The 23249-nt window shown below is 39.7% G+C and overlaps 1 protein-coding gene across 1 annotated transcript in view; it reads left to right on the top strand.

The window, feature by feature from the left end:
* Window positions 1-2319: 2319 nt before the first annotated feature.
* Window positions 2320-23249, top strand: part of rptor (regulatory associated protein of MTOR, complex 1) — a 499208-nt gene continuing 478278 nt past the window's right edge. Inside the window, exon 1 of the mRNA XM_059948392.1 lies at window positions 2320-2705. Within this exon, the coding sequence (XP_059804375.1) occupies window positions 2553-2705 (153 nt within the window). The 5' untranslated portion in view covers window positions 2320-2552. The remainder of the gene's footprint in view (window positions 2706-23249) is intronic.

The following is a 23249-nucleotide window of genomic DNA, read 5'->3' as shown; positions in this document are numbered from 1 at the left end:
TCGAGAGCTTGATGGTTGAGGGGTAATAACTTTTTCTGAAGCTGGTGGTGTGGGACCTAAGGTTCCTGTACCTCCTTGCGGATGGCAGCAGTGAGACGAGAGCATGGCCTGTAACATGGGGAATGATGGACGCTCCTTTTCTTGTGGCAGTGTCCTTGTAGGTGAGCTCAGAGGTAGGGAGGACTTTGTCTGTGATGAACTGGGCTATATCTATTACTTGTTGAAGAGTTTTCCGTGGTTGGGCAATGCTGTTTCCATACCAGGTTGTGATGCAACCAGTCAGGATACTCATCGATAGAAATTTGTTGAAGTTTTAGATATCATGCCAAATCTGCTGCTGTGAAAGTAGAAACACCATCATGCCTTCTTTGTGCTCGCACTTACATGCTGGTTATATTGATCTATTTCTTAAACTAACTCAGTTCTTGAGGCTCCACAGTCCACCAGAGGTGAGAAACATTCACCAACCTCTGTGTAAAAGAATTACACCTGAACTAAGTTCTAAACACTCTACTCCCTATAAAGCCCAAGGCTTTATGAAGCATTGGTCAGACTGCATCTGGAATACCGTGAGCAGTTTTGGAACCCTTAAAGTTGTGCTGGCATTGGAGATGGTCCAGAGGAGATCCACAAGAATGATCCCAGGAGTGAAAGGGTTAATGTATACGGAGCGTTTGATAGCTCTGGACCTGTATTCGTTGGAATTTAGAAGAACGAGGGCGGATCTCTTTGAAACCTACGGAATTTGAAATACCTAGACAGAGTGGACGCAGAGAGGATATTTCCTATTACAGGTGAATCTAAGACCAGATGACACAGCCTTAGAATGCAGGGACATCCTCTTGGTACAGAGATGAGAATTTTCTTTAGCCAGAGGATTGTGAATCTGTGGAATTCATTGTCACAAACAGCTGTGGAGGCCAAGTCATTGGGTATATTCAACGCGGAGGTTGATACAGTTCTTAATTAGTAAGGATGTCAAAGGTTACTGGGAGAAGACAGGACAATGGGTTTGAGACGGATAATAAATCTGCCATGATGGAATGGCGGAGAAGTCTCAATGGGATGAATGGCCAAATTCTGATCCCTTGTTTTATGGTTTTATGACATTTTGCTAACATTAACTTTGTTTCGCTTTAACCTTGAGTTATAAATCTGTTGGCTCAAATCTCACTGACAGTCTTAAGCACATAATCCAGGCAGGTACTCCACTGTCATAGTGATGGAGTGCTACTCTGTGGTGTCCTTTGTATGTAACATTGAACCAAGTCGCTTTCTAATCTCCAATGTGGAAACAAAACGTCCAGTGATCTTTCCAAGAAGGGATAGTGCTCCTAGTCATCATTTTCCTGGCATCACCCAGAGAGACCATCCTGACTGTGGAAACTTGTGTAAAAATTACTGTCAACTTTTCATACATTGACTGACTTGTAGTTTGCTGGCCGCAAAACATGTTAGGATATTCTCAGTGGTGGAGGGTGCTAAAGAATTGCAGGTTCTCCTTCAGAATGATTTAATGCAATTGTAAAAATTAAATTGACTGAGCCTGTATGGTAAATAGAGGTTGCATAAATGTACTTAATACACGGTCTTTGAATAATCACCAGTAAATTTGGGCATAAACAATTGAGTTAATTGTAAACACAGGAGATTCTGCAGATGCTGGAAATTCAGAATAAGACGCACAACATGCTGGAACAGTCCTGACGAATGATCTCGGGCCAAGGTGCCGACTCTTTATTCCTCTCCATCGATGCTGCCTGAGGTGCTCCAGTAGTCTGTGTGTGTTACACGAAAAGTTTTAAGGGGAACATGAGGGGAAACCTCTTCACTTGGAGGGTCATGTGAGTATGGAATGAGCTGCCTGGGCAAGTGGAGAATACACACTCGATTTCAACGATAGGTGCATGGATGGTCGGAGGGATGGAGGGCTATGGTCCTGAAGCAGGTTGATTGGAGTTGGCAGATTAAATGGCTCGCCATGTACTAGATGGGCGTCTTTCTGTCGTACTTTTCTTTGACTTTATGAGTTTATTGTCCTGTGCTCAAGTGCATACAATACACATGGCCAAGGAAAGAGAGTTGCAGCAGGATCACTGGCATAGAGGCACAATATTCATGAGAAAAGCATAATTATTAACATTGGAAAGAACACATTTAGAACAGAACCGTCCGTTGTAATTGTGCAGCAGTTGTTTATTCCGATTAGTCAGCGTTAAGTAACCGGGAATAGCGTGGTTCTGGGGTAAGGTTGCTGCGGGGCGTGGTGCGGTGCTGAGCCTGCCGGAGTCGCGAGGTCGTTGCGCGTTTGAGCCACTCGCGCTGCCGTAGGGACGCGGTGGCTGTTGGTCTCGGTGAAGATGGCGTCCTCCTTCAGGGTGAGCTGAGCGGGCCGGCGAGCCGCCCGCTTCTCATCTCAGCCGTTGGCGGCGGAGACAGGAGAGCCTCCCCTCCACTTGCGCGACCTTCAGCTGGAGGCGTTCTCGCTTCCCCGGCCCGCCAGGGCGAGCCTCCCGTTTGCAGCGAGCGGGGCCAGGGTCGACGCCGGCAGCATGGCCGGGGCGAGCCTGCTGGAAGAGGTATTGCGCGGAGAGCCCGGCGACGTGACCGACTGGAACCTGCCCGTGGCTTTCATGAAGAAGCGGCACTCGGAGAAAATTGAGGGCTCTAAAGCGGTCACACAGAGCTGGCGCATGAAGGACCGGGTAAGTTAACTTGTCCCGTTTGCTCCATTGGGCTGGCTTTCGTCCCTTCTCGACCCTGACCAGCTGGAGGTTACTCACCTCGGGGCAGGTCGACTCCAAATAGCATAGCAACAGGCCCTTCAGGCCACTATGTTGTCCCCAACTAATTGAACTAGTAATTAGATGTGTAACTACACTAATCCCTTCTGCTTGTACCATGCCTATATTCCTTCATTCTCTGCACATTTATGCTTCTTATCGTGTTTGCCTCCCTGGCAGAGCATTCTAGACTCCCACCACTCTCTTAAAAATATATATAAATTTGATCCTCACATTTCCTTTGAATTTACTCCCGCACTTCAAGTACTTGCCCTGTAGTATTAGTCATGTTGACCCCAGGAAAGAGATACTGGCTATCTACTATATCTATGCCTCTCATAATTGTATAAGCATCTCTCAGGTTTTCCCTTAGATTCCACCATTCAGGGAAAACAAACCAAGTTTGTCCATCCTCTTATCAGCACGCCCTTTAATCCAGGCAACACGCTGGTAAATCACTTCTGCACCCTCTTCAAATCCTCTACACCCTTCCTGTAATGGGATGACCAAAACTGAATGTGTTACTCCAGATTGGACTGAACCAGAGTTTTATAAAGTTGCAGCGTAACTTTCTGAATCTTGAACTCAGTGCATTGACTAATAAAGGCAAGTATGTCATATGTCTTTTGCAGTAAGATGTCCCATATCCTATCCTTACAGCTCTGCTTTTAGAGTAGTGAACAAGAACAGATGTGCTTTAAAAAGTAATGTTTAAAGCAATGCACAAAGGCACGAGAAGAACTCTGTAGGTTAGGCACCCCATCTATGAAAGGAAATGGATAGTCCATGTTTCTGTTTGAGATCCTTCATCTGGACTGGTGAAGAGAGGATCTCATTGACACCTACTGGCTACTGAAAGAACGCGAGGGCCTTGATTTGAAACATAGACTGTCAGTTTCCCTGCATAGGTTTTTCCTGACCCACTGAGTTCCTCCAGCATCTTTGTGTATTGTTCCAGATTTCCATAATCTACAGTGTTCTGTGTCTTCATAACATTTAGAATTCTGAAATTTTAAGGGCAAAGGGTGTCTGAGGATGTACTGCTGCATTCTCATGAGGCATTAGTCAGATTGCATTTGGAATATTGTGAACAATTTTGGACTTCATGTCTCAGGAAAACCTTGGAGAGGCTCCAGAGGGGGTGCAGAGGAGTGTTTGAAGGACTTAAAGTTAGAACTGTGTTTTTTGTCCTTGGGTCTGGACTCAGAAAAATTAGGGGTGATCACATTAGGATGTACCGGCTACTGAAAGGCCAGAATAGAGAGGAGATAGGATGTTTCCCTTTGTAGCAGAGCCTAGGATCTGAGGGCAGAGCCTCAGAGTAAAGTGACGTCCTTTCAAAAGTGAGATGGAGAGGAATCTCCTCGGCCAGAAGGTGATGAATCGGGACAATTCATTGTCACAGACAGCTCTGGAAATCAAGCAATTAGTTATAATGAAAAAGAGGGTTAACATGTAAGGAACATTTGAGGGAATGAGAGGGTTAACATATGAGGAATGTTTGACCGCTCTTGGACTGTACTCCTTGGAGTTTAGAAGAATGAGGGGGACCTCATAGAAACATTTTGAATGTTGAAAGGCATGAACAAAGTGGATGTGGCAGTTGTTTCCCATGATGGGGGGGGGGGGGGGGTCTAGTACGAGAGGGCATGACTTGAGGATTGAAGGGCACCCATTCAGAACAGAGATGCGAAGAAATTTTTTTAGCCAGAGGGTGGTGAATCTGTGGAATTTGTTGCCACGGGCGGCAGTGGAGGCCAAGTCATTGGGTGTATTTAAAACAGAAATTGATAGGTATCTGAGTAGCCAGGGCATCAAAGTTTATGGTGAGAAGGCGGGGGAGTGGGACTAAATGGGAGAATGGATCAGCTCATGATAAAATGGCGGAGCAGACTCGATGGGCTGAATAGCCGACTTCTGCTCATTTGTCTTATGGTCTTGTATTTAAGTCAGAGATTGATGAGATCTTGATTGGGTGTGGAGAGGGTTTAAGGGTTACTGGGAGAGGGTGCGAAAATGGGGGTTGTTTTTAAAAACAAGCAGACATTGAATGGTTGAGCAAATTTGATGGGGTGAATGGCCTAATTCTGCTCTGATGTCTAATAGTTTTGTTTTATATCATCTGACATTGATCCTTTAGTGTAATCAAACTGGCTCGTAAATATTGGTGGACTAGGTTTAATATTAGACCTAAACCTTTTGTGCGTTGAGTGTTGGTTGTAAAATTACCTCACTGTGATTAAATTAGGTTGTGACAGGACCTATAACTTAACAATATATTTTTGAAATAAGTGGAGTTTTGTAGATTTTATCATGATGATATACCTGCCAAATTGTGGCTTCTGAAAAAGGCCCTTGTCTTCAACTTTAATGATAATTTTGCATTTAGTGCATTTTTGAATAATCAACATTTCTAAAGAATGGTAAAGTAATGGAAATCACTAGACTTTTGTGGTGGTGGTTCAGTAAGGCCTTTATATACTTGCAGTGGTTGTACGATAGAAGTATCTCAATGTGTAAGTGACCAGCAGCATAACTTTGGAATAATTCTTGATATTTGAAGAGTAGGGTGGTGTAGTGTTGCAGCATGGTAGAGCTTCTGTTTCACTGTGCCAGAGACCTGTTTTTAACCCTGCCCTTGGGTGTTCTCTGGAGTTTGCATGTTCTCCCTGTGACCATGTAGGCTTCATGTGACTCTTCAGGTTTCTTCTCGCATCTGAAAGATGTTTTGGCAGGTTACCTGGTTGTTGTAAATTACCCCTAGTGTGTAGATGGGAGTAGTTGATGAGATTAAAGAAAAACAGGATTAATGTGAGGTTATTGTAAATGAATATTTGATTATTGGTAATAACTCAGTGGGCCATAAATCCTATTTCCATGCTATATCGCTCTAGCGGAGTCCGGAGCACCTCGTCCTCAAAATAGAAAGTCATTGGATATTAGTTCAATATAAGTGTTCAGTGAGAAGTATTGTTTAGAAACTTATCTCAAAGTTCAAAGTATTATCAAAATATGTACATTATATAACTTTAAGATTCATCTCCTTACAGGCAGCCACAAAACAATGAACCCCAATACAACTCATTTAAAAAAAACTAATGTGCAGAGAGAAAACACAAATCATGCAAGCAATGAAAGCAAGCAAATAGTGTTCACGAAACAGAGTCTTTCCGTAGATACAAAGTCACAGAGCCAAGTAAGCGTTGCAGAGCAGCAGCTGAACCAGCCAGGCCCTCGCCTTTGGCCCTGACATTCTGACCTTTTCAATCTGGCCTGGTGGTTTACTCATCATCCAAACATCGGGTTTTGTTTCTGTGATATGTTTTGGGTCCTGGATCCCGTTGCCTCAACTTGGCCTGTACTTGACCTTTCCATCTCAGCCCAGCATTTAAATCATCGGCTAAACGTTGGGTTCCATTGCTTCGGTATGCTTTGGGGCCTGGACCTGACTGCCTCAATTCGGCCTGGACTCGACTTTCCCAATTTGGCCCAGCACTTGCATCGATCGAACCTTGAACCTTTCCTTGCTCGTGGTGATGGACCTGCTGCCTCGCCTGGGTTCTGCCACATCAAATCACCTCCAAGTCCAAAGGGAAGTTGCAGGCTATTTGTGGTGATTGTTTACCAGAAAGTGTTATTAATGAAGTCTTTAGTTGTTTCCTTCATTTTGTTTACCGCTGATAAGTAGTTGTGGAGCTTCATCAGTGCCATCTTAAACCAGAAGCTTGACCGAGACATCAAGTTGCAGGAATCTGACAAGGGAGCCATGTCAACATTGCTTATGATCCTTTAGCAGAGCTAACTCTGCTATTTCTTGTTTTATTTGCAATCTCTAGCAGTTTTGTGGTCAAATGCAGATTGTTGAAAGGGTGCTTGGCATGCTCCAAGTAATGTGTACAAAACATGGAGGTGAATGCTGTGCCATATTTGGGCTTGGGTCTACATTGAAACTGCATATTGTTTGGGCTATAACATTTTGAGTATTGTTGTTCTAGTGAAGAGTGACTTGACACAATCAGGATCTTGTTTGTGTGATTTGATTTTGAATTAGGAGGTGGTTGTAGTTTGTGATAGTGCTGGGAACAGAGATTGTCCAACTGCTTTGAGTCCTTAGACTAAATGCAGTCTTGAAGTTCTAGAGAATAAAGATTAGCTTTATCTGTCACACACTTTATCAATTTCACCTTTGTCCCACATGTTTCAGTTTGATATTTGCTTTTTTTTAAGAGTTGAAAGTCGCTGTTCTGGGGTGGCACTGTCCGGCTCTGTCTTATTTTCACCTGTCAACATGATTAAAGAATTGCTTTTCAATGTTTTTTTTGGCAAATTGTTGTAATTGTGTGACTTTTACCAAATTACAGTGTTAGCATCAATATAATGCAATAAAAAATATTATATCATCTTAAAACATGACAATTTGTGAAGCAGTGGAGAATGTCAAAGTAGAAGTGTCATTAAAGTAGAATTTTGCTCATATGAAATAAGAAAATTTATTGTACAATTTCTTCATGGAGAAATAGTTTTGAAATGTGTAGAGATAGATCTACTTGGTGGAAATCTATAACGAGAGAAAATCTGCAGATGCTGGAAATCCAAGCACCGCACACACAAAATGCTGGAGGAACTCAGCAGTCAGGCAGCGTCTATAGAAAAGTGTAAGCAATCAACGTTTCGGGCTGAGACTCTTCCTGATGGATGCTGCCTGACCTGCTGAGTTCCTTTAGCATTGTGTGTGTGGTTTAGAATTATTGTGAAAGTTTAACACAAAATCAGGCTCAATTTGTGTGGTAAAACACACAAAATGCTGGTGGAACGCAGCAGGCCAGGTAGCATCTATAGGAAGAAGCACAGTCTATATTTTGGGGCCAAGGGTCTTGTCCCGAAAAGTCAACAGTCCTCCTTCCTATAAATGCTGCCTGGCCTGCTGCGTTCCACCAGCATTTTGTGTGTGTTGCTTGAATTTCCAGCATCTGCAGATTTCCTTGTGTGTGCGTCAATTTGTGTAGTATTTACTTTCCAAATAAGCTGAAGTTTAATCTAGCATTTGTACTCAGTTGCCTATGTAAGTATTGTTTGTATAAGCCTGTATCTGTTGCCAATATGGGGCGACACAGTAGCGCAGTGGTTAGAGCAATTCATTATAGCACTGGTCACCTATCAGGGTTCAATTCCTAATGTTGCCTGTAAGGAGTTTGTACATTCTCCCTGTGACGGCATGGGTTTCTTCTGGGTGTCCCTGTTTCTATTCACATCCATAGATGTTAGGATTAGTGAGTTGTGGGCACATGTTGGCACTGGAAGCATGATAACACTTGCAGGCTACCTTAGTACAATCCTCAGAATGTGTGGCTCATTGATGCAAACGTCTGGTTCAATGTACAGGTGGAAATAAAACTAATTTAGTCGAATTTGTTTCTAATCAGCTATTTTTTTCTACTTAACCATCTATCTTAAGCAGACTTAGATTCAGCATCCTGATGAATTAGAATTATGTTGTATATTGCATATGAACACAACATGGTGGACATGGGCTAGTTGAGTTTAAAGGCCTTTTTCAGTGCTGTATAACTCTGATACCTTCAATGTGCACTGATTTGTGTACTTTTTCCACTTCCTCTGTGTTAATACTTATGCAACATATTGGGATTGTAGTATGGTTTCAATTTCGGAGATTTTTTGGGTTGACTCAATTCGTTTTAAATAGTCCTATTGTATCTAATTGTTTTTTTCACCCTTCCATTATAGATCAAGCTTATTCAGCTTGGAAAACTAAGGGATTACTAAGATTTTCTGATTTATTTTTAGATAATTGTTTCATGTCTTTTGAACAATTATCCAACAGATATAACTTGCCGAGATTTCATTTTTTTAGATATTTACAGATTAGACATTTTTTAAGTTCTGTACTCTCTACGTTTCCAAATTTTGTGCCTTCAGATACTTTGGAGAGTTTATTTGAATTAGACCCTTTTCAAAAAGGGCTTATTTCAAAACTTTATAATATAATTATGAAGATACGTTCAGAGCCCCTTTATAAGACTAAACAGGATTGGGAAAGAGAGCTTAGTTTTAGTATTTCTAGTGAGAATTGGGATAGAATTCTTCAATTAGTTAATACATCATCGTTATGTGCCAAACATTCACTAATACAATTTAAGGTTGTACATAGGGCCCATATGTCCAAGGATAAATTAGCTCATTTTTACTCTCATATAAGTCCTATTTGTGATAGATGTCATTCTGAAATTGCGTCTTTAACTCACATGTTTTGGTCGTGTTCATTTTTGGAGAAATATTGGAAAGATATTTTTGATATTATTTCTGCGGTTTTGAATATTGATTTACAACCTCATCCTATTACCGCAATTTTTGGTTTACCAATGTTAGATTCACTGCATTTATCTTCTTCAGCCCGTCGAATGATTGCATTTCTAACTCTGATGGCTAGAAGATCTATATTGTTGAATTGGAAAGAAATTGATCCTCCCACTGTATTTAATTGGTTCTCTCAAACTATGTTATGTTTAAATTTAGAAAAAATTAGAAGTGGTACTTTTGAGACTTCTATTAAATTTGAAAAGTTATGGAGACCATTTATTCAACATTTTCATATGATGTAATATGACCCTGTGCCAAGTACATTTGATTTCCTAGCTTTTAGCTTATGTATTTTGAGAGGACCGGAAGTGACGGCATTGATGAATACTTATTTTTGTGAGATATTATAAACAGCCCACTTTTTTTTTCTGCTTCTCTTTTGTTTGTTTTTCTTTCTTTTATATTACTTATTAGTTATAGTTATTAGATTAGATTAGTTAGTTTTGCATTATATAATTTTTTTTTGTTTTTTTTTCTTTTTTTCTGTTTTTTTTATATTATACATTATGAAATATTTAGATTTACTAGGTCCATACATATATCTTATGGCTTATGTCTTGGTAAACTCATTTATATTGTAACTATTATGTATGTTTTTTTTTCATATGTAATGGAATGTGTATGTTGGTAATTTCTTTATCAATATATCATCTGTATTCTGTCCATATTACTAATATTAATAAAAAGATTTAGAAAGAAAAGAAAAGGATTGTAGTGAATTTCTACTTCTTTCAAGCACTTGTCTGGGATGAAAAATAACTAAAGTTGAATTTTACTATCTTTGCAGTTGGTTGAGAAGTGAAAAACTATCTATTGTTAACATTCAAAACAAATTTATTATCAAAGTTCATATGCAGTCAAATGGCCACTTTCTTAGGTAGATAGAATGTTAAGTACATTCTGTCTAAATTATGTGGAGGGCATTTTGGTATCTTAGAAGCTACAAGCTATAAATGATGTAGCATATTCACAATGCTATCAATGAATTTTGACTATTGAGTTCAGTGATTTCATGTGTTACACACCAAAGTTGCATTTACGGTTGCAAGAAAAAGTTTGTGAACCTTTTTTGCAATTACCTGGTTTTCTAGGTTAATTACTCATAAGATGTGGTCTGATCTTCATCTAAGTCACAATAGTAGACAGACCCAATCTGCCTAAACTAATAACAGACAAACAATTATACTTTAATTTCTTTATTGAATATATTTAATCGTTCACAGTCTACATTAAAAAAATGTGGACCTCTGCGTAATGCCTTCTACAAAAGCTATTTGGAATAAGGAATCAATGAGATGAGATTGGTGGTGTGGTTTGTACAGGTGCTCATTTTTAGGTGCACAATGCCTCGATCAAAACAACTTTCAGAGGACCCTTGAAGAAGAATTGTAGAGATGTATGAAGCTGGAAAAAGTTACGAAAGCATTTCTAAAGACCTGAGTGTTCATCAGTCCACAGTAAGAGAAATTGTCTACATATGGAGGAAACTCAGTACTGTTGTTACTCTCCTCAGGAGTGGGCATCCTGCAAAGATCACACCAAGAGCACAAAGTGAAATGCTGATACAGGTGAAAAAAAAGCCCAAGGGTTTTTTTTCCCGAATAAAAGACCTTAAGAAATCTCTGGAAGTTGCAAAAGTCTCTGCTTATGTGTCCACAATAAGAAAGACACTGAACAGGAATGGTGTTCATGGAAGGGCGCCTCGGAGGAAACCATTGTTCTTCCAAAAAAAAAACACTTTGCACGTCTCAAGTTTGCAAAAGACCTCGTGGATGTTCCACAACACTTCTGGGGCAATGTTCTGTGGACAGATGAAACAAAAATTGAACTTTTTGGCAGAAGTGCACATTGCTACATTTGGACAAAAAAGGGCACTGCACACCAACACCAAAACCTCATCCCAACTGTGAAGTATGGTGGAAGGAGCATCATGGTTTGTGGCTGCTTTGCTGCCTCAGGGCCTGGACAGCTTGCAATTAAGGAACAATGAATTCAAAATTATATCAAGACAATTTAAGGAGAATGTCAAGGTAGCAGCCTGTCACCTGAAGCTTAATAGGAGTTGGATGATGTAACAAAACAGTGATCTGATACACAAGAGTAAATCAACAACCGAATGGTTTAAACCAGGGGTCGGCAACGTTTACCACTGAAAGAGCCAATATGGACCCATTTCCCACAGAAAAGAAAATACTGGGAGCCACAAAACCCGTTTGATATTTAAAATGAAATAACACTGCATACAATGGTTTTTTTGCCTTTATGCTATGTATAAACAAACTATAATGTGTTGCATTTATGAAATTGATGAACTCCTGCAGAGAAAACGAAATTACATTTCTGCATGCAACAAAAACATTTTGAACTCTGAAAAAAAGACATTGGGTTGAAGGTTACTCCATAGTTAGCCTACCTTGGATCGAAGAATTAAAAGAAAGCGTGCACTGGCGGGTGTCAGGCATTGGCAGTGGTGATGTATATTAATAGCGATAAAAAACACGTTGTAGCGGTGTGCTACACGCAGCGCTAAAATAAAGACACTGCAGTCAAAGGTAGCTTTATTCGAACTAAACAGCCTTGCTTTAAAGCCTCCCTCAACCCGTCCCCGTGGGCGCGGATGCTCCAAAAGACAAGTACTCACAAACCCCCGTAGGCTATCTCCCTTAGCCGGAACGGTGGCTAATTGTGAGCCGGTTCGGATGTGCCAGGAAATGGGGTCTCCACAAAGTTTTTAGATTGTACAAGATCACCATAATCTTCAAATTTCGAATTACATTTCAAAAACTAACAAACCACGGGGAGCCGCATCACAGAGATCAAAGAGTCGCATGCAGCTCCGGAGCCGCAGGTTGCCGACCTCTGGTTTAAACAGAAGAAAATTTGTGTTGGAATGGCCGAGTCTGAGTCCAGACTTTAACCCAAATGAGATGCTGAAGCATTACCTGAAGAAGGCTGTTCATATATGGTATCCCAAAAATATTGTACTGAAACAGTTTCATATGGAGGAATGGTCTAAAATTCCCATTTGCTGTTGAGCAAGTCTGATCAGCAGCTCCAGAAAACATTTGCTGGAGGTTATTGCTGCTAAAGGGGGTTCTACGCATTATTAAATGCAGAAGTTTATATATTTTTTCTAGCCTGGACTGTGAATGATTAAACAGTGTGTTCATGAACTGCACAACTTTTGTGTGCTGTTAGTTTTGGCAGGTTGCGTTTGCCTATTATTGTGACTCTGAAGATCAGATCACATTTTATGAGTAATTAATGCAGAAAACTGGGTTCACAAACTTTTTCTTGCAACTTTGTGAATCATGAAGCTCTTAAGCTGCCACATATGTGGCCAGAGCACAATTCATCTAAAAGCAGACACTGTTTTAAGTAAACTTGCTTAGGCTTTAAATTGCACTCTGTTCACTGTTTTATGTACAGTGCACAGAAGAACCTAATTATTAGAAATTCGGAAACGTTTTCGCCATACCTACAATAATACAGTTTCATTGCTCTTACGTTGCCTTCATTTCAGCAAAAGTAACAAAGACATTCCCAAATATAATCGTGATGCACTGTCTTCCTATTGGTACCATAATGTATGGCACCACTTCTGGGCTGCCTCCAGCACCTTCTTGGGTGTGTTGTGTGCTAATATAAACAACGCATTTCACGTATGTTTTAATGTACATGTGATAAATAAATCTGAAACGTCGTTGCTTGCATCCTAGAAACACTGGACATTAGGGATGCTGGGACACAGGTTTCTGGAGTTCAGGATTGATCAGTATGGGATGAGGAATGGACATGTGTATTTTAAAGTTCAGTTTAGTAATCATGTACAAAAGCCCGTGGTTCAGCATTCAAAGTAAATTTATTATCAAAGTTTGTACCTCTCATACCTGATAAAAAGGCCACTGAGCATACGTTCATGGTCTTCTGCTGCTGTAGCCTATCCACTTCAAGGATTGACATGTTGTGCATTTAGAGATGCTCTTCTGCACACTACTGTTGTGCTGCGTGTTTATTTTGTCTTCCTGTTATCTTGAATCAGTCTGGCCATTTTCCTCTGACCTCTCTCATTAACAAGATGTTTTCACCCACAGAACTGCTGCTCACTGGATGATTTTTGTTTCTTTGCACCATTCTCTGTAAACTTGTGCGTGAAAACTCCAGGAGACCAGCAGTTTCAGAGATACTCAAATCACACCGCCTGGAACCACCAATCGTTCTGTGGTCAAAGTCACTTAGTTCATATTACTTCCCCATTGTGATGTTTGGTCTGAGCAACAAATGAACCTCTTGACCATGTCTGCATGCTTTTATTTCATTTTCATTTTAAAATCTTTTTATTAATATTGAAGATGAACAAAAAAAAGATGCATTGAGTCAATATGTCATTATATACAATAAAGAATTAAATTAGCAAATAACTGATTAACAAAGCTAAGCAATATATCAATAATAATAAGAGAAAATAAAGTGTTAAGAATATTTTTTGAAAGAAAAAGAAGGGAAAAATCCCCTACTAACTTAAAAAAAACCCCTACTAACTGGGAAAAAAACCAGAAAAACCCATTGGGAGCACAACCCTGGAGCTATACATCATACAAGCTTCCACATGCTTTTATACATTGAGTTGCTGCCATGTGATTGGCTGATTACATATTTGATATTTGAATTAATAAACAGGTATGCCTAATAAAGTGGCCACTGAGTGTATGTTGCCATATATTACCCTGAGATTCATTTTCTTGCAGGCATTCAGTCTTGACACTCTGTCCAGGACTGCCTCAGGGTGGTCTCAACGTGATTTCTAATCTTCCACCCTCCCTTCACTCAACAAATGCTTCCAAATATGGAACAGAAGACTTTTGAGATACTGAACTAGTGTTCAGGTTTCAAATTGTCAATTAGGTTTCCAGTTAAGAAAGGAAGAGATGACTTGGCAGGCTACTTTGGAAGACTATCAATGTTCAACCAAAAGACATTTTGGATTTTCACTTGCAAGTTTTTCTGAGTGTAGTAAAGGAGAAATCTTCCAGATATGACAGTGCAATAGTTTAAAATACAGTTGGATATAAGAACAAAGGGACAGAGACTGTGGTTGGAGAATTCACAATTGACCAAATTCCTTGCTTATCTTCTATGATTTCTATGAATGATATCATTGGGTTTCTTAAGAAATTAACTGGAGGGCATTTTGGTATCTAAAGCTATAAAAGACCCACAATTATTCACAGTGCTATCTGTGAATTTTGGCCGTTGAGCTCAGTAGTTTCATGTGTTACCTTGCTATTTAAAAATAAACTTAACGGTAACAAAGTTATCAGAAAGAGTTGACGTCTCAGCCCGAAACATCAACTGTACTTCTTCCTATAGATGCTGCCTGGCCTGCTGTGTTCCATCAGCATTATGTGTGTGTTGCTTGAATTTCCAGCATCTGCAGATTTTCTCGTGTTTGCGTTTTTAAAGAAAGCATCGTGGAGTAGCTAGTCGAGCTTGAGCCTCAGTGCTGGAGGCCTGGGTTCAGTCCCGTCCTGTTTGGTGGTGCCTGTGTGCCGTTTTCATGTTCTCTCACATCCACTAAGATGTGATTTAGTAGGTGATTGATCGCTGTAAGTTATCTCCAGTGTGTAGCGGTAGAATATGGGGTGGTGGGTGGAGGAGGGTTAATAAGAATGTGGTGAGAATTTTAAAGAAAGGGGATTAATGGCCAAACAGCACTGTTTGCATGCTGCAGGCATCTGTGACTACATTATTGAAAGTTGTGCACACATGGTCACTTTCTCTGGATCCTGCTGAATAAATGCAAAACCTTATGTTGATGAAATGACTGTATCTCAATAAATAAATCAATAGTCTTTGGACTGTGGGAGGAAACTTAGAGCACTCAGAGGAAACCCACGTGGTCACGGGAAGAACGTACAAACTCCTTACAGGCAGCGTTGGGAAATAAACCCGGGTCACTGGTACTGTAAAGCTTCGTGCTAACCATGACTTTACCGCGGAGCATCATTGATGGGAACAGCCTGCTTATGAATAGTCAAGATGGCTGCTATTTTGTGATCTCAACAACTTTAGATCACAATATATATGGCCACTAAATTGCTAAGGAATTTTGAAAAGTTTACCTTTTGGTTAAAAGAGCTGAAAATACAATGTGTTCTGGTTAATTTTGATGCCCAGTTATGCTTTGGCCCTAAGATGAAGACAGTTCCAATGCCATATTCAAGTTTGCTGACAAACACCACTGTTGTTGGCTGGATCAAAGGTTGCGATGAATCAGCATGTAGGAGGGAGCTTGAAAATATGTCTGAGGGGTGCCACAACAAACTCTCACTCAACATCAGTAAAACCAAGGAACTGGTTATTGACTACCGGAGGAGGAAACTGGAGATCCATGAACCAATCCTCATTAGGGAATTGGAGGTAGAAAGGGTCAGTAACTTCTAAATTCCTTGGTGTTATCATTTCAGAGGATGAACATGTAGGTGCAATTATGAAGAAAGCATGGCAGTGCCTCTACTTCCTTAGAAGTTTACGAGGATTCGGCATCTGCTCTGCTTTGGCAGAGTTCTGTAGACTGATTGGTTGCATCACAGCCTGGTATGGAAACACCAATGCCCTTGAATGGAAATTCCTACTGAAAGTAGTGGATATGGTCCAGTCCATCACAGGTAAAGCACTCCTCTCCGTTGAGCACATTGATATGAGTACTGTTGCAGGAAAGCTGCATCCATCAGAGAGGACCCCCACCATCCAGCTCATGCCCTCTTCTCGCTTCTGTCATCAGGAAGAAGGTACAGGAGCCTCAAGACTCTCTCAGTTTCAGTATCAATTATTAACCCTCAACCATCTGGCTCTTGATGAACCAGTGGGGATAACTTCATTCAACCTCACTTGCTCCATCACAGAAATGTTCCCAAAACCTATGGACTCACTTCATCTCATGTTCTTGATAGTTTATTATTTGTGTTCTCTTTTGCATTTGAAAATTTATTATCTGTATACATTGGTTGTTTGTCCATCCTGTTGGGTACGGTCTTTAATTGATTCTATTGTGGTTTTTGATTTAATGAGTATGTCCACAAGAAAGCTAATCTCAGGTTAATATGTGGTGACATATATATACTTTGATAATAAATTTACTTTGAACTTCGAGCTTTTGAACTTTGGTAGCCAACCAGACTCCTTTATAAACAGAAAAGGAAACAATAGTTCCTGTAAACTGCATTTGCAAATAATAAAATAACATTTCAAAAATCATAATGATGGTGATGATCTCATTTTGAATTTCTCATAGCTGTATTTTTTCTTATGGGTAAGGTACTCTATCCTTTGGAAGTTGTGAATTACATTCTTGCAGCTGGTAAAAATCCAGTTCCATTTTCCTTGGTGTTCACTGCTGAATCAGATAGAAACCAGTGCACATTGTCACATCTTCTCTGCATTGCTAGCCTGGATTTTTGGGAATAGTTTATTATAGAACAGAAATATTTACTTTACTTGGCATGACATTCATTATTTCATAACCTCACACACCCTTGCATGTTATTTTATAATCAGGATGAAAGAGGAATAGGAAATCTGTCCTGTGATTAAAATGGTGGAAATTGGTTCACAAACTGATGAATATTACCTCATTATTCCTTTTTGTGCACCAATTATATTTGTTCTTTGTAATAATTTTGTCTTTTGTATTGTATTGTACTGCTGCTGCAAGTCACCAAATATCAGTCTTAAGCAACATGAAAATAAATCGGACTCTGAAATCCTGTTGTGTGTGCGTGTGTGTGAGAAGCTTGTGTATTGCAATCGGATGTCTTATTTTTCCAATATCATAAAGTTGTACTGATAGTCAATGTTTGAAATGCTGTCTTTGTTTGCAGCTTAAGATAATCTGTCTAGATTTTAGTTGCCATAAATAGACTACTTAAAGATACATGACTGTGTCACTTTGGATTTGATGTTTTATGCAGCAAGAGGAAAGAAAAATAATCCTTCCTTTGTCCCCATGGGAAAATATTTTACTTTTCATATCAAAAATGCTGTAGCATGGAGTCTCATTGTATTATTACATTGACTACTGTGCGTCTGAACTGCAGGATACTTTAAAATGCAATACGTGTAAACAGTGCTTATGGACGTTGCTTAACTTGACAGAATTTACTAATTTAGATTTTAAGACCTGGGAGCAGAATTAGGCCATTTGGCCCAACAAGTCTGCTGCATCATTTTATGGCTGATTTATTATCCCTCTTAATCCAATTCTCCTGCCTCTCCCCATAATCTTTGCCACCCTGACTAATTTAGAACCGATTAACCTCCACTTTTAGTTTGCTCGAGAATGAAGCCGAGAAAGCTGCAAAGCTCGGACAGTGGACTGTCTGCTTGATTTGGATGCACAATTGGAGATGAAGTCTGGGATTAGACTGGTTTCCTGTTGGCTAGTAACAAGTGTCCAGATCTAATGCGGTCCTGAGGCTGGCTTTTACTCTGAGAATTCAGGTCATAATTAAGTGCTTTTGAGTGCTTGATTTCTGCATCCCATAAAGCTAATTATTAGATGCTTTCAAGTTCCATTATTCACATAGAAATCACAATGTGACAGACCATTACCCAACTGATTTATTTATGCTGCATGAATTCCCAGCAGATTCTTGAAGCAACCTTTCTTCACTGGAGCAGAGGAGAATGACGGGAGATCTTTTGGTGGTATACTAAGCTAAGGGGAGTATAGACAGGGTAGCTGCTTGCAGACTTTTTCCTCTCGGGTTGGGTGGGACTAGAACTGGAGGTCATAGGTTCAGGATGGAAGGTGAAATATTTAAAGGGAATCTGAGGGAGACTTCACAGATTTGAGAGCATGAAATGAGCTGTGGTACATGCAAGTTCAATTGTAGTAATGGAAGTTTGGATAGGTACATGGATGAGAGAGGTATGGAGGGCTGTGGTCTAGATGCAGATAGAAAGGACTAGGAAAAAGACCAGGCTGACTTGGACTAGATGGACAAAAGGGCCTGTTTCTCTGCCGTAGTGCTCTATGGCTTGCAATGACTTTAATTCTTTTACCCATCTTCTACTTCCCCAGTTTCTGCTAAAACATCTAATATTTTTGAAAATGGTTCAATATTTTTTTAAGTTTCATTCTCTATCAACTCTGTTTTGTGTCTCTGTTGGATTTCTTAGTGACTATTGTTCCTTAAGTTGGACTGCTACATAGTTGGATAGGTGTCTGCTTGTGCCATTAAATCCTCACATAATGTTAATGATCCTTATTATGCCCTACCTTTAGAGAAATGTTCACTGGTCTTTTCAATCTGCCCTGATAACATAGTCCGCAATTATGGTATTATTTTTGAAAAGTTTTCTGAATTTGCTCCAGTGTTCTTTTGTGCAAAATTAAAATCAGAACTGCACATGGTACTCTAAAGACCTTATTCAAATTTAATCTATCCACTAGAAATGAATCAGAGTGCTGTTATTTGCATGTTAATAGATTTTTAACTTGAATTGTTAATTTTAATGATTTGTGAGTTTGCCATTAGGGCTTTCTTCGTACATAAGGAAGAATAAATATAACGCTCCCTGTATACTTCAACAAAAAATAAAATTTTGCACATTTCCACTGTATCTTGTAATGAACATCCACTGTCCATGCTTATTTTTCCATTATCATCCTTAAAATTAATTATACTATCCTCCTAAAGCCCATGCCATCTCCAGATTTTTTTCTGTTCAGCATCTGATTTGCAAGTCCAGGTCACTTCTGTACATTTCCCCCTAAGGAATACCACATTTCATCTTTTTATCCTGCTTCGTAACCACCTTTAATCACTAAGGTCCACTTTGCCATTGACTTCTGATCTGTTATTACTTATCCTCCAAAACCATATTCTCTGACCCTAAATATTTTTGAAAATCCAGGCACATTATATCTGCTGCATAACCTGTCTCCGCTCCTTTGTTTTTACAAGCGTTAATTGGTGTCTTAATTGGGTATGTACAAAATTGCTGCATCAGGAGGAGTGATTTAGGCCAAGGGTCACTGGAACTAGACAAAGTAAAGCTTGAGTGGGATTGAATCAGAATCAAGTTTAATATCACTGGCATACGTTGTGAAATTTGTTTCTTTCTTTTCTTTCTAAATCTTTTTATTAATATTAATAATATGGACAAAATACAGATGATATATTGATAAAGAAATTACCAACATACACATTCCATTACATATGAAAAAAAAACATACATAATAGTTACAATATAAATGAGTTTACCAAGACATAAGCCATAAGATATATGTATGGACATAGTAAATCTAAATATTTCATAATGTACAATATAAAAAAAAACAGAAAAAAGAAAGAAAAAAAAACAAAAAAAAATTTATATAATGCAGAACTAACTAATCTAATCTAATAACTATAGCTAATAAGTAATATAAAAGAAAAAAAAACAAAAGAGAAGGAAAAAAAAAGTGGGCTGTTTATAATATCTTACAAAAATAAGTATTCATCAATGCCGTCACTTCCGGTCCTCTCAAAATCCATAAGCTGAAAGCTGGGAAATCAAATGTACTTGGCAAAGGGTCATATTACATCATATGAAAATGTTGAATAAATGGTCTCCATAACTTTTCAAATTTAATAGAAGTCTCAAAAGTACCACTTCTAATTTTTTCTAAATTTAAACATAACATAGTTTGAGAGAACCAATTAAATACAGTGGGAGGATCAATTTCTTTCCAATTCAACAATATAGATCTTCTAGCCATCAAAGTTAGAAATGCAATCATTCGACGGGCTGAAGAAGATAAATGCTGTGAATCTAACATTGGTAAACCAAAAATTGCGGTAATAGGATGAGGTTGTAAATGTGAAATTTGTTAACTTTGCGGTAGCAGTACAATGCAACACATGATGAACGGAATCTGAATTACAGTAAATATATTTTTAAACAGCTAAGTTATCCAAAAAAAAGTAGTGAAGTAGCGTTCATGGGTTCAGTGCCCATTTAGAATCAGAATCAGACTTTAATCGCCAAGTACCTGTGCACATACAAGGAATTTACTTCCGGCAGATGTTGTCTCTCTGCTCATAACAATAATAATGATAAATATAAATGAAAATATAGATTATACATACAGGTAGTGCAATCCAAGTAATAGTTAGCCGACGGTTAACTGGCAGTTAACTGTTCAGTAAAGTGACTGCAGTAGGGAAAAAAACTTCTCCAGTGCCTATTAGTCTTAGTCTGGAGGGATCTGAAGTGCCTACCAGACGGAAGCAGTTCAAACAGTCCGTGCGCAGGATGGAAGGAGTCCTTTATGATGTTCCCCTCCCTCTTCAACCTGGAAGAGTACAGGTCCACAATAGAGGGCAGGGAGGCTCCAATGATGCGTTCGGCAGTCCTCACTGTGCGCTGTAGTCTGGTTCTATCCTGCTTGGTGGCGGATCCAAACCACACAGTAATGGAGGTACACAGGACAGACTCAATGACTGCAGTTTAGAACTGCAGCAGCAATTTAGACATCGGATCAAGTCAAGTCAAGTCACTTTTATTGTCATTTCGACCATAACTGCTGGTACAGTGCATAGTAAAACTGAGACAATGTTTTTCAGGACCGTGGTGTTACATGACACAGTACAAAAGCTAGACTGAACTACGTAAAAAAAAAACAACACAGAGAAAGCTACACTAGACTACAGACCAACACTGGACTGCATAAAGTGCACAAAAACAGTGCAGGCATTACAATAAATAATAAACAGGACAATAGGGCAAGGTGTCAGTCCAGACTTCAGGTATTGAGGAGTCTGATAGCTTGGGGGAGGAAACTGTTACATAGTCTGGAGGATGGCAGAGGGGAAGAAGCTTTTCCTGAATCATTAAGTGTGTGCCTTCAGGCTCCTGTACTTCCTGATGGTAACAATGAGAAGAGAGCATGCTTTGGGTGATGGGGTTCCTTAATGATGGAAACAGCCTTTTTCAGGCATTGCTCCTTGAAGGTACAGACGCTAGCTAATACCCATGAGTTAGCTGACTAATTTTACAACTCTCCGCAGCTTGCTGTGATCCTGTGCAGTAGCCCCGTCATATCAGATGGTGATGCAGCCAGTCAGAATGCTCCCCACGGTACATCTGTAGAAGTTTTCGAGTGTTTTAGGTGACAAATCAAATCTCCTGAAACTCCTGATGAAATGTAGCTGCTGTCTTGCCGCCTTTCTAGCTAAATTACCTTGGGATCAGGTTAGAGCCACAAAGATATTGACACCCAGAAACTTGAAATTACTCACTCTCCATTTCTGAGGACTTGTGTTCCCTTGTTTTAGCCTTCCTAAAGTCCCCAATCATTTCTTTGGTCTTAGTGACGTTGAGTGTAAGGTTTGTTTTGAATTTAAAGGAAGTCCTTGCTCTTGGGCCAGATTGAAGATTCAATTGGACAACTTGAATAAATGTTCTAATCCTTGAGTGCACTACTGCTTTTTAAATAAATACATTTTATATACTTGGGCCAGTAAAGCTGGGTAACCTGTGCATGTGCTGCAGGGCTGAGGTGAGATTCTGGATATTGATAGCGGGATGTGAAACACATTCTAATTATATGCATCTGGTCTCACCTATCGCCCTGCCAAGTTGTACTCCTTCCTCTCCCTTAACTTTATATTCTGGCTTTTGTCTCCTTCCTTCCCAGTCTTGAAGAAGAGTCTTAGGCTGAAACATCAATTGCTTACCCTCCTCCGTAAATGTTGCCTGACCTGCTCTTTTTCTCCAGTGCTTTTGTGTGTGTGTGTGTGTGTAGGTCAAGAATTCCAGCCTCTGTTGAATCTCTTGTGTTTGAGTATGTGGGCTGAGCTGGTACTGAGAATAAAAATTGAGTTTGGTGTTTGATTGAGCAAGCTTCTAGTCTTACTAGGTTTTCTGCTTTTGTGTTGTAAAGTATTTTTTACTGAAAGGGAAGGATTTATGCCAGATAAATCCCTGGCATGCATGGTGAACAAAGATTGATTTCTCATGGAAAATATCTTCCTTGCTAATTGTTTATAGTCTGATTCTTGATTCGAGTTTAAAGCTTTTAATGCTTGGATCTTGTTTTATTTTTGTTTATTGAAATGCAGTCTACAAATGCAAAAGTCTTGCACACGTATATATGGTTAGGGTGCATCAGACTTTTCCACAGTACTGTATTTGTCAATGTGGAGTGGAGAGCGAGTTTGTAAATCTAAAGGATTTTGGAAATGGCAAGGGTGAAGCACAGTGGGACAGGTGGCAGAGAAGAAGTGCCAGGGCAGAGGTCGGCATAGGTGCAGACACACCATGCCCTGAGACACCAGGCAAGTTCATTTGCTTCCATATGATTGGTTCATTGATCATTACAGGATGTCTCTAGTGCTGCCTCCTTTCTTTCCCAACCATGATTCAGCACTCTGAAAATTAAGATAATGATGCCCACAAAGCAGGAGAAGGCTATAAGAAGATGGCCAAAGTGTTTTCAGGTAGCCATTTCCTTAGTTCGTAATGTAATTAAGAAATGGCAGTTAACAGGAACGATGGAGGTCAAGTTGACGTCTGGAAGACCAAGAAAACTTTCTGAGAGAACTGCTCATAGGATTGCTAGAAAGGCAAATCAAAACCCCTGTTTGACTGCAAAAGACCTTCAGGAAGATTTAGCAGACTCTGGAGTGGTGGTGCACTGTTCTACTGTGCAGCGACACCTGCACAAATATGACCTTCATGGAAGAGTCATCAGAAGAAAACCTTTCCTGCATCCTCACCACAAAATTCAGCGTCAGAAGTTTGCAAAGGAACATTTAAACAAGCCTAATGCATTTTGGAAACAAGTCCTGTGGACTGATGAAGTTAAAATAGAACTTTTTGGCCACAATGAGCAAAGGTATGTTTGGAGAAAAAAGGGTGCAGAATTTCATGAAAAAAACCTCTCCAACTGTTAAGCACGGGGGTGGATCGCTCATGCTTTGGGCTTGTGTTGCAGCCAGTGGCATGGGGAACATTTCACTGGTAGACGAAAGAATGAATTCAATAAAATACCAGCAAATTCTGGAAGCAAACATCACACAGTTTGTGGAAAAAAAAGAT

Source organism: Hypanus sabinus, chromosome 23 (assembly GCF_030144855.1).
Source record: "Hypanus sabinus isolate sHypSab1 chromosome 23, sHypSab1.hap1, whole genome shotgun sequence".
In the NCBI taxonomy this organism is placed as follows: Eukaryota; Metazoa; Chordata; class Chondrichthyes; order Myliobatiformes; family Dasyatidae; genus Hypanus; species Hypanus sabinus.
The sequence above is the reverse complement of the archived record's forward strand: the minus strand, read 5'-3'. Positions and strand labels throughout refer to the sequence as shown.